This window comes from Nanorana parkeri, unplaced genomic scaffold (assembly GCF_000935625.1).
Source record: "Nanorana parkeri isolate BGI_ZX_2015 unplaced genomic scaffold, ASM93562v1 scaffold6, whole genome shotgun sequence".
NCBI classification, from domain to species: Eukaryota; Metazoa; Chordata; class Amphibia; order Anura; family Dicroglossidae; genus Nanorana; species Nanorana parkeri.
Genome location: NW_017306274.1, coordinates 4,358,615 through 4,370,481, shown reverse-complemented (window position 1 = coordinate 4,370,481; position 11,867 = coordinate 4,358,615). Strand labels below are relative to the sequence as shown.

The 11,867-nt window shown below is 50.5% G+C and overlaps 1 protein-coding gene across 3 annotated transcripts in view; it reads right to left on the bottom strand.

Moving 5' to 3' along the window:
* Nucleotides 1–1,772: 1,772 nt before the first annotated feature.
* Nucleotides 1,773–11,867, bottom strand: part of LONP2 (lon peptidase 2, peroxisomal) — a 78,401-nt gene continuing 68,306 nt past the window's right edge. For 2 of the 3 annotated variants that reach the window (XM_018553304.1, XM_018553312.1), the window contains 4 exons: nucleotides 11,523–11,664; nucleotides 4,840–5,047; nucleotides 4,332–4,522; nucleotides 1,773–2,060 (listed from right to left, as the gene is read on the bottom strand). In XM_018553304.1, coding sequence (XP_018408806.1) covers nucleotides 1,839–2,060; nucleotides 4,332–4,522; nucleotides 4,840–5,047; nucleotides 11,523–11,664 — 763 coding nt within the window. In that variant the 3' untranslated portion in view covers nucleotides 1,773–1,838. Of the gene's footprint in view, nucleotides 2,061–4,331; nucleotides 4,523–4,839; nucleotides 5,048–11,522; nucleotides 11,669–11,867 lie in introns of all 3 variants that reach the window. The other variant, XM_018553298.1, reaches the window with a different exon arrangement.

The following is an 11,867-nucleotide window of genomic DNA, read 5'->3' as shown; positions in this document are numbered from 1 at the left end:
AAAGTCTCCCCGCCCCCCCCCCCCCGTAAGACGGGGTGGGCAACTCCAGCCTTCCAGCTGTTGTGAAACTACAAGTCCCAGGCTGACCGTCACAGGCATGACTCCCAGAGTCAGAGGCATGTCGGGCTATGTAGTTAAAGCAAAGCAGGAGGGTTGAGGTTGCCCACCCCCTCTGTATATATGGGAAGGGTTGGGGGGATCGGGTGGAGACAAAGCTGACTTTGCATTTTTATAATTGCTCTTAGATAACAATATACAGCGTTATTCACAAAAGGGTGAAGAGTTTGGAGAAGGCCGGAGAAGGGAACAATCTAGGACAACATAACGGATTTGGAAACATTCTCCAATTCAGCTCACTTTCCAGTTCAGCGATGTTATCCTAGATTGTTCTCTTCTCCAAACTCTCCACCCTTCTGTGAATCACCCTGAGAGTCTTTGAGTCATAAAGAGATGAAGATTTTTAACACAGAAAAAAAAAAAAGTCATTTTTTAATTAAAGAAAATAATAATTTTAACATGACTTCCATCCGGAGCAATCAATACAGAATTACTGAGCACATAACACACATGAACATACCGGCATGGTCATTGTTAGCAGGTTTCCTTCCAGGTAATATGCAAATTAAACCAGGGCTGTAGAAATTAAAGATGAATTTCTCGATTAATCATTAAACTTTTTAATCGATTAAAATTATTTTGATCGCTAATGAAAACACTCACCTCTCCGCCGGCTTCCGGGAGTCCCGTCGGCGATGTCACGGACATCGACGTCACCGACATCGACGTCACCGGACTCCTCCCCCCTTCCCCAAGTGGCTCCGTTGGCTAACAAAAGGGAAGGGGGGAGGAGTCCGGTAAAGGTGATGTCAAGCGGCGGCCATATTGAGTGGGGCACGTGAGATTAGTAACGTGCTGGATTAGTGTGATCCTAGTTCATTGTATGACTTCATTGCTGTGCTGTATGTGTATAGGCCAATGTAGTTGCATCTGTATGTGCGTTATAATTAATCGATTAAAAATTTTTTCGATTAATCAAACACGAAAATTGTAATCATTACCAGCCCTAAATGAAACGTCTTACTGTTACATCAGAGAATTTAGGGATTCATTTCTTTTACTATCCGGAAATTACAAGTGAAATTTGGGTTTAGGCCAGAGTGGTGAAATGTTAGAGCAGAGGGTAGCACACGGGCTTTACCTCAGGGGTAGGCAACCTCAATACTCCAACTGTTGTGGAAATACAAGTCCCATGAAGGTGGGGGTGGGCAACTCTGGCCAGCCGGCTGTTGTGGAACTACAGATACCATGAGGCCTTGCACGACTGACAGTTACAGGCATGGCTCCCAGAGAGGCATGTTAAGATGTGTAGGTAAAGCAAAAGCACAGCTGGAGGGCAGGACTTGCCCACCCCTGCCGAAAGCCATTGAAAGACTCTTGACAGCCACAGGCATAACTCCCAGAGAGAAAGAAGCATGATAGGAGTTGTAGTTACACCACAGCTGGGTTGCCTACCTGTGTTAAAGTCTCTGCTTTCACTTACTATGTCCGCTATGATGGGATTTCCCCTCCCGTCCTATCCTGGTGACCACTGTAAGGGAAAAGGAACCTTGAGTGGCGAGTCTCACCTTTCCTCACGGGCTTTAACAAAATCTGTTAGCTGAATAGCAAGGCAGATATTTTGTGGGTGGAGCTAAAGATGGGACCTGTCAATCTGATGCATTTCCTAAAAAAAATGGCTAAACCGTCAGCAGCCCCGCATATAAAAATAATAAGGTGCAAATTGCAGGAGAAGTTTCACTAGACGGCTTTGCTGCTAATGGCGAGAGATGGAAGTGGTATCAAAGTTTGCTGTTCAGCAGCTCCTGCCCGCTCTTCAGTGAGAATCCGCCATCAAAGGCAGCGTTCAGGACATCATCCAGGGCCGACGCTAATATAAAATTCAGATCCCGTCTCACGTTGACGGGAATCTCTTCCAGATCCTTCTCGTTCCTCTGCGGTATAATCACCCGCTTCAGTCCCGCTCTGTGCGCCGCTAGGACTTTGTCTTTAATGCCACCGACCTAGGAGAAGAGGGTGAAAATGAAGATGGCATCCCTGGGAGAAGTCTATATCTGATTCAGAGTACCCATGGCCTACAGCACATGGAGAGAGCAGCAGGGGAATATATTCAGGACCATAGGGTACAGTACTACACTGATGCATGCTGGGTAGGGGTTGATTTACATAGCAGGTAGAAAACTTTAGCTCTGGCAATGATGCATCTGTTACAGTAAAGTCATGTGACCTGTCTTGTCACTTTAAGAGACATGGAGTGGGTGCAACTGGGAATGCGGCACTGCATTGTCAGCCAGCTGTGTATGCCACACTTTGTTTTATAGTAACATGACAGTCAAACATACCACGCTACAGTCTATGGTAGCATTACAGAATGCTCCAACAGGATACTATATTCTACTATACGGAAGTCTAGTGCCATAGCACAATGCTCTACCAGGACGGTATATTATACCAGAGACTTCTGCATGGTTCAATATACCATCCTGGTAGAGTGGTCTGCCATGGTACCAGAGACTTCTGCATGGTTCAATATACCATCCTGGTAGAGTGGTCTGCCATGGTACCAGAGACTTCTGCATGGTTCAATATACCATCCTGGTAGAGCGGTCTGCCATGGTACCAGAGACGTCTGCATGGTACAATATACCATCCTGGTAGAGCGGTCTGCCATGGTACCAGAGACGTCTGCATGGTTCAATATACCATCCTGGTAGAGTGGTCTGCCATGGTACCAGAGACTTCTGTACCTTCCTGCTAGAGCATTCTTCTATGGCACCATGTAGACATCTCTAGTACCATGGCAGACTGCTCTACCAGGATGGTATACTGTACCATGCAGACGTCTCTGGTACCATGGCAGACCGCTCTACCAGGATGGTATATTGTACCATGCAGACGTCTCTGGTACCATGGCAGACCGCTCTACCAGGATGGTATACTGTACCATGCAGACGTCTCTGGTACCATGGCAGACCACTCTACCAGGATGGTATACTGTACCATGCAGACGTCTCTAGTACCATGGCAGACCGCTCTAGCAGGATGGTATACTGTACCATGCAGACGTCTCTGGTACCATGGCAGACTGCTCTACCAGGATGGTATATTGAACCATGCAGAAGTCTCTGGTACCATGGCAGACCACTCTACCAGGATGGTATACTGTACTGGTACCATGGCAGACCACTCTACCAGGATGGTATACTGTACCATGCAGACGTCTCTGGTACCATGGCAGACCGCTCTACCAGGATGGTATATTGTACCATGCAGACGTCTCTGGTACCATGGCAGACCGCTCTACCAGGATGGTATACTGTACCATGCAGACGTCTCTGGTACCATGGCAGACCACTCTACCAGGATGGTATACTGTACCATGCAGACGTCTCTAGTACCATGGCAGACCGCTCTAGCAGGATGGTATACTGTACCATGCAGACGTCTCTGGTACCATGGCAGACCGCTCTACCAGGATGGTATATTGAACCATGCAGACGTCTCTGGTACCATGGCAGAACACGCCATTAGGACAAGACTATTGTACTATGCAGCAGCATGTATGGTTTGTGTTACTCCATCTCCACCAATCACATGAAAATAAGGAAACGCTTGAAATCTGGAGCTTTTGGGCAACTGTTATATCGGACTTAACCAATATATTACCGATTCAGACAGCTCCAACATCTGCTGCAGCACAGTACAAATTGTGCTTGTCATTACATCCCCGCACGTCATCAAATACATGAAATACTGGCAGTGACGGCGATTCCCACAAGAGTTTTACAATCTGACAGCAGAAAGGAGAGATGATGGAGGGAAGGAAGATCTGGCAGCAGTAGTTGTGGGGAATTCAGATCCGGAGAATTGAGGCTTTCAAAGAGGATTCGTTTTTTAGGTTGCACTTCGATTATAGAGGCTGATGGCATGACGGAGGGAATCTGAAGAAGAGAAAGGGGGGGGGGAGCATACAAGAGAAGTTCCGAGATTGTGCGGCCAGGGAGGATACAATCATCTCTGCATCTGCTCGGTTGCTATAGGGCAGCAAAGTTCTCTGAGATGCTTTGACAAAGGGGGCCGGTGCTTAGTCTACGGCTCCAATGACACAATAGAGAACCTATTAGTCTTCAATGGCTCATAGCAACCGAGCTGATTAAAAGCCACCCCGGACAATGACATTGTGAACCTGGCTAGCTGCTGCCGGACGGAGTCCCCATTGTAGACGCTAATGAATGGACCCCCCTCTCCCCTGCGGCAGCTGGCGTGTGACTTACAGGTAGGACGAGTCCCCTCAATGTGATCTCTCCAGTCATGGCGACATCTGAAGACACCAGCCTGCCACTGAAGAGCGAGGCGAGGCAGGTTACTATGGCGACGCCCGCAGACGGACCATCCTTGGTGACGGCCCCAGCTGGAAAGTGCAGATGAATGTCGGTGTTGTCAAGGAGATCAAAGCTGCCAGACGCTGCAAGAGAAGAGGATGCGGCGGTCATGTCATAGGCTACAAACGCAGCTTCTGCAGAGTCTACGTATTGCACGCAACGTTTTCCCAACACGCAATCATAAAAGAAGAACCAAAAGTACTCTGGGCAGACAGATAAAATGCATCAACAAATGCGGTTGTGTATGACGTTATTAATGAATTTTCCCATGCAGCTAGTATGAGTAGCCGAATCTGTGATGATATTAGCCTCCTTGTAACCCCCCCCTCCCAGACGGTGGAGCAACGCTATGCGCCAATCACACCATGCCCGCCATCAAAAGCCTCAAGTTCCCGCTTACCATTGGTCAGCTGATACTTCTTGGCGTTGCTGCGCAGCCAGCTGATGGCGAGATGAGCCGACTCCTTCATGACGTCTCCCAGCTGTCCCGTGAGGGTCAGCTGCCCCTCTCCGTCCATACGGCTGGCCTCCACGAACATGATCTCTCCTCCCAGCGGAGTCCAGGCCAGGCCAATGGCCACGCCGGGCTGGTTCAGCCTCTCGAACACCTGCAGGACAAGACACAAAGGGCCGAAATGAAACCAGGAAGGTGAGTGCCGCGTGGAATGGTATTCCTGGTTGCCGGCTCGCGTCTGCTGATGATAATCCGTTCCCCGCTCGCCTGTGTGACAGACACCAAAATAGCGGAGGCCTTTGTCTGCAGTCTGAGTGCAGAATCAGTGGGCGCAGCAACGCTTCCTGTCACTGTGCATCCCGTATTGCAGAAGGCGTGCAGCGGCGGCATCGCGTAGCCAACGCTCGGAGCAATTAAGAAGAATTCTCTACGAGCTGTCGGGCAATATTTTCCTGGAAATCAAATGCAAATCATCTTCAAAAACAAAACTTCCTCTTGTCTGAAGAGAGTGATACACTGCAACTAAAAATAAAACCCGGCAGTGTGAGGTGGAACGGGGACCTCGAAGGCTGGAAGGCCATGGTGAAGGAATGGATGGAAGGCCATGGTGATGCAATGGATGGAAGGCCATGGTGATGCAATGCATGGAAGGCCATGGTGATGCAATGGATGGAAGGCCATGGTGATGGAATGGATGGAAGACCATGGTGATGCAATGGATGGAAGGCCATGGTGATGCAATGGATGGAAGGCCATGGTGATGCAATGGATGGAAGGCCATGGTGATGCAATGGATGGAAGGCCATGGGGATGCCATGGGGGGAAGGCCATGGTGATGCAATGGGTGGAAGGCCATGGTGATGCAATGGGTGGAAGGCCATGGTGATGCAATGGGTGGAAGGCCATTGTGATGCAATGGGTGGAAGGCCATGGTGATGCAATAAATGGAGCTGTAGCTTGGCTTGGAGGGTAACTACAGAGGTGAAACCCAGTAAAAGTCTTAAGGGGAATATAGTCTAGTACAGTCTTTTATATATGGGTACGAGATCAGCTTAAAGCCCAACTCTACAGCTAAATAGCCCTGCACCAGTGAGAAGAAATAACGCAACGCAATACTGACCACTTCTCCGGCACTGACCCCTGCAAGCACACAGTGCAACTTCTTGGGGGTAAATGACACCCAGCTGACTGCAGGATGTTATGGACCGGCCCTTTGGGGGGGGATGGTGTGTGTGTATCATTATGGTGTCCGGTCTGTACAAGGTAGATAGCACTGCTGACCTCATTACGTAAGCAACACACTCAGTATTACTGAGGACTGTCCACCACCGAAAACAAATAGAAGGGAAGTATTAAGAACAACATATATGGGCAGAGGGTTCCAGGGGGAACCTCAGAATGGAGCCTCTGGTGGTGGGGGGCAAGGGGGTAGGGTATGGAAGGCTCTGGTGGGAAGGACCGAAGAGGTGGGGGGTGTCCAGTGGGGAGAAGCGAGGGGGCGGAGAATGGAGGGCTCTGGGGGAAGAGGATAAGGGGTTGCAGAGCGGAGGGCCAAGGGGTTGGGGTGTAGAGGCCTCCAACGGATAGGGTAGCACAATGAAAGGAGCAGGGATGAAGGCATATATAACTATGTCAGCTACACCCAGGAGGAGGAGGGGGGGGAGGGGGTTATTTAAAGAACACCATTACTAAAAGCTAACATGTCTTTGTACAACATAAAAATGTCACAATAATAATAATTACTGTTGCACAAATTCTGGAGCATGGATTGAACTCGTCAGCAACCATGCAAACTCAGGTTTTGGGGAGTCGACATTCAAGGCCACTGGAGCGATGGGAGAATGTGCCTGAAGCATGATCTGTAAGGTAACACTGGAATCACGCTACGGCCACAACATATATGTGAAGAACACGAGTCAATGGATGAAAAATACTATAAAAAATCATGCGTTCTGAGTGTAAGATGGACGCATTGTATGCAGAGGGGAATATTGTCACACTATAGCGCAGCTTTCCAGGCTTACACAACCACCCAACCAGTGCCAGGCGGAGGACACAATCCCCCAATCTATTCATCTTCCCTCCGCTGTCAGTGTATCCGCCGATTCTATTGTTCTCCTGCAGCAAGTCAACACTGGAGTCCCCTGCAATGTGGCGGAGCAACAATCTGCGCCCTGCAGGCGGAGGACTCCTATCATAGGCCGCCCCGGAGTCCGGGCACAAAAGGACGCTTGTTTCCCATGTACCTCTTACTCCTTAATCCGCTTAGTAGTTTCACTCGCATCATCCTGCCGCCAGACTTCCCTTGTTGATTCAATCATTCTTCCAGGTGTCACGTCACGCAGCTTCCATCTCCCCGGATGCATCGCGCCGTCTGCGCCGCCAGAGACCAGACTGAGCGTGCCAGCCGCAGCCCCTCGTGAGAGCTGACTCACCTTTTCCGCAGGACTCCGCTGTCTGGGATAATCGCTCCGAGCTCTCCCGGGACTATTCCCCCAAGAATTCGGGAGAGCATAAACCCAATACCATACCTTCCACTCTCTAATGGAAGAGATGGCAGCTGCCGGCAGCTTAGGGCCGCTCATGCCAGCAGCATTAGACAATGCTAGCGACAGTGGCGTCACAAGGAGGGTGCGGCCCGCACCCGGGTGACACCAAAATGACTAAGAGTCATTTTGGTATCACCCCCTATGAAAAGTCAGGCGCTCGGTCATGGACTGAGAGCCCAACAGTGTCAGGAGAGAGGAGGGGACCCAGCGGCATACCTCATCCCGCCGGGTGAACGTCCCCTCCTCTCTCTGCCGGCGTCCATTACCAAGATAACCGCCGGCAGGCGTCAATCAGATGGTCGCGCACGCGCGATGATGTCACGGCGGGGTGTCCCTGGCTAGCGGTATATTTGCTGTTATAAAGCAGAATTAAACCTTCCAGTCCACCTTTCACCAGGTGCTTGGGCTACTCACCTGTTCCTCGGAGCCGGCTGGCTGTTAGAGCGCTCCCTCCAGTCTGTCTCCTCCCTTGGTGTCCTCTCGTGCAATGTATAGGATGTGATGACTCAAGGACCTTAGAATGCTGCAGCAGAGGGGGAGCGAGGCTCTAGGGACCGGTCTGTGAGCGAGCAGTGGGGTGGCCACATGTGCAGTGGGGTGGCCACATGGGGGTGCTGTCACTGTTCACATGGGGGTGCTGTCACTGGTCACATGGGGGTGCTGTCACTGGTCACATGGGGGTGCTGTCACTGGTCACATGGGGGTGCTGTCACTGGTCACATGTACATGAAACCATCACAGCACCCTACCTCAGTACTCCACTCAAGAGCCCTCAGTCCTGATACAAGCAGTGGGCCGTCTCTTGGAAGGAGTTATGCAAATATCAAAATGCCCTGATGGGTGGATGTCAGTGTGGAGGAGTGCGTGTTCCTAGGCAGGCTTCATTTGCATGCAGACCACCCTATGTAACGCCCACATGTGATCCTGAGCCTCCAAATCTGAAATCCAATGGGTGGACTTGGGAAAGTCAAGCTTGGGAGCAAACAGCTAGATGATGATGGACGTCCTGCAACCAGGAAATGGGTTGGGCTTTGCCTGACTTGCTGCAACTCCTAATGAGAAGCTCGCAGTGTGCAGTGACATCAGAGGAAGAGGGGAGGAGCCGGTACAACTGTGCAAGACTGAAGGGGAGGACGGAGGTCAGAGAGAAGACTGAAGGGGAGGACGGAGGTCAGAGAGAAGACTGAAGGGGAGGACGGAGGTCAGAGAGAAGACTGAAGGGGAGGACGGAGGTCAGAGAGAAGACTGAAGGGGAGGACGGAGGTCAGAGAGAAGACTGAAGGGGAGGACGGAGGTCAGAGAGAAGACTGAAGGGGAGGACGGAGGTCAGAGAGAAGACTGAAGGGGAGGACGGAGGTCAGAGAGAAGACTGAAGGGGAGGACGGAGGTCAGAGAGAAGACTGAAGGGGAGGACGGAGGTCAGAGAGAAGACTGAAGGGGAGGACGGAGGTCAGAGAGAAGACTGAAGGGGAGGACGGAGGTCAGAGAGAAGACTGAAGGGGAGGACGGAGGTCAGAGAGAAGACTGAAGGGGAGGACGGAGGTCAGAGAGAAGACTGAAGGGAAGGACGGAGGTCAGATAGAAGACTGAAGAGAAGGACGGAGGTCAGATAGAAGACTGAAGGGGAGGACGGCAGTCAGATAGAAGGGTAGGCCGGAGGTCAGATAGAAGAATGAAGGGAAGGATGGAGGTCAGATAGAAGACTGAAGGGAAGGACAGAGGTCAGATAGAAGACTGAAGGGAAGGACAGAGGTCAGATAGAAGACTGAAGGGAAGGACAGAGGTCAGATAGAAGACTGAAGGGAAGGACAGAGGTCAGATAGAAGACTGAAGGGAAGGACAGAGGTCAGATAGAAGACTGAAGGGAAGGACAGAGGTCAGATAGAAGACTGAAGGGAAGGACAGAGGTCAGATAGAAGACTGAAGGGAAGGACAGAGGTCAGATAGAAGACTGAAGGGAAGGACAGAGGTCAGATAGAAGACTGAAGGGAAGGACAGAGGTCAGATAGAAGACTGAAGGGAAGGACAGAGGTCAGATAGAAGACTGAAGGGAAGGACAGAGGTCAGATAGAAGACTGAAGGGAAGGACAGAGGTCAGATAGAAGACTGAAGGGAAGGACAGAGGTCAGATAGAAGACTGAAGGGAAGGACAGAGGTCAGATAGAAGACTGAAGGGAAGGACAGAGGTCAGATAGAAGACTGAAGGGAAGGACAGAGGTCAGATAGAAGACTGAAGGGAAGGACAGAGGTCAGATAGAAGACTGAAGGGAAGGACAGAGGTCAGATAGAAGACTGAAGGGAAGGACAGAGGTCAGATAGAAGACTGAAGGGAAGGACAGAGGTCAGATAGAAGACTGAAGGGAAGGACAGAGGTCAGATAGAAGACTGAAGGGAAGGACAGAGGTCAGATAGAAGACTGAAGGGAAGGACAGAGGTCAGATAGAAGACTGAAGGGAAGGACAGAGGTCAGATAGAAGACTGAAGGGAAGGACAGAGGTCAGATAGAAGACTGAAGGGAAGGACAGAGGTCAGATAGAAGACTGAAGGGAAGGACAGAGGTCAGATAGAAGACTGAAGGGAAGGACAGAGGTCAGATAGAAGACTGAAGGGAAGGACAGAGGTCAGATAGAAGACTGAAGGGAAGGACAGAGGTCAGATAGAAGACTGAAGGGAAGGACAGAGGTCAGATAGAAGACTGAAGGGAAGGACAGAGGTCAGATAGAAGACTGAAGGGAAGGACAGAGGTCAGATAGAAGACTGAAGGGAAGGACAGAGGTCAGATAGAAGACTGAAGGGAAGGACAGAGGTCAGATAGAAGACTGAAGGGAAGGACAGAGGTCAGATAGAAGACTGAAGGGAAGGACAGAGGTCAGATAGAAGACTGAAGGGAAGGACAGAGGTCAGATAGAAGACTGAAGGGAAGGACAGAGGTCAGATAGAAGACTGAAGGGAAGGACAGAGGTCAGATAGAAGACTGAAGGGAAGGACAGAGGTCAGATAGAAGACTGAAGGGAAGGACAGAGGTCAGATAGAAGACTGAAGGGAAGGACAGAGGTCAGATAGAAGACTGAAGGGAAGGACAGAGGTCAGATAGAAGACTGAAGGGAAGGACAGAGGTCAGATAGAAGACTGAAGGGAAGGACAGAGGTCAGATAGAAGACTGAAGGGAAGGACAGAGGTCAGATAGAAGACTGAAGGGAAGGACAGAGGTCAGATAGAAGACTGAAGGGAAGGACAGAGGTCAGATAGAAGACTGAAGGGAAGGACAGAGGTCAGATAGAAGACTGAAGGGAAGGACAGAGGTCAGATAGAAGACTGAAGGGAAGGACAGAGGTCAGATAGAAGACTGAAGGGAAGGACAGAGGTCAGATAGAAGACTGAAGGGGAGGCCGGAGGTCAGATAGCAGATTGAAGGGTAGGCTGGAGGTCAGATAGCAGATTAAAGGGAAGGCCGGAGGTCAGATATAAGACTGAAGGGGAGGCCGGAGGTCAGATAGAAGACTGAAGGGGAGGACGGAGGTCAGATAGAAGACTGAAGGGAAGGCCGGCATTCAGCTTTAATACATAATTAATGTGTTTCAGTACAAGCGCTGGCTCTGGGTTGGTATCAGCCTCTTGCAGTGCCTGTACAGCAAGGCTCAGACTGGAAAAAGAAGCAGCCCCAGTAGCCAGTCAGCTGTGCTGCAGTGCTCATGCCAGCTAGAAGCATGCTGATAGTAAGAGAAAACAGTCTGCAGCTTCTCCATCCACTGCCCAATCACAGGCTGGGGGCGGGACAAGACCTGTAAGGGTTACTAAATTGCAGCAGAGAAAAATCTGTCTGTCCTGCCAGAGTGGGCTGTGCTGTGCTGTGTGGCAGAGCTGTGTTATTCTAAAAAGTGGATGGACAGAAATACAAACCCTTTAGCTCCCTCACATGAGGTTTGTCCGGAGTTCAGTCCTTCCACAATCACATTGCACACGCTTCCCTCCCAACACCCCGGGGTCAGTTCTATTCCGAGGTCAATAGGAAGGTCAACGAATTAGCTTCACAATAAAAAGTCATTGCAGACGAAGCGTTCTCACCAGACGCTCTCTTACCTCGACCTCGTATTTTGGTGTTCCCAGAATATCTTTCAGCGCGTGACGGTCAATCAGTATTGGCATTTCGGGAGGGAGGGTCAAGTCTGCGGGGTCACCGACGTCCCCCCGGGCTCTGGAGTCCTCTGACAGGCCGGCTTTGCTATCTGCGATAAGGAAATCACAAGGGATTAGAGGGAGCCGAGACGCAGTGACACTGCAATGGAGATGAATCGCCACCTCAGCCAGCAGACACCCTCTGTAATGAGCAGGAGAAGATGCTCATCTGTGTCCTGCCACTGACCCTGAGCGACCCTCATCTCCAAATTACATTCCCTGTGCACAGATAAGGGGGGGGGATTGTGT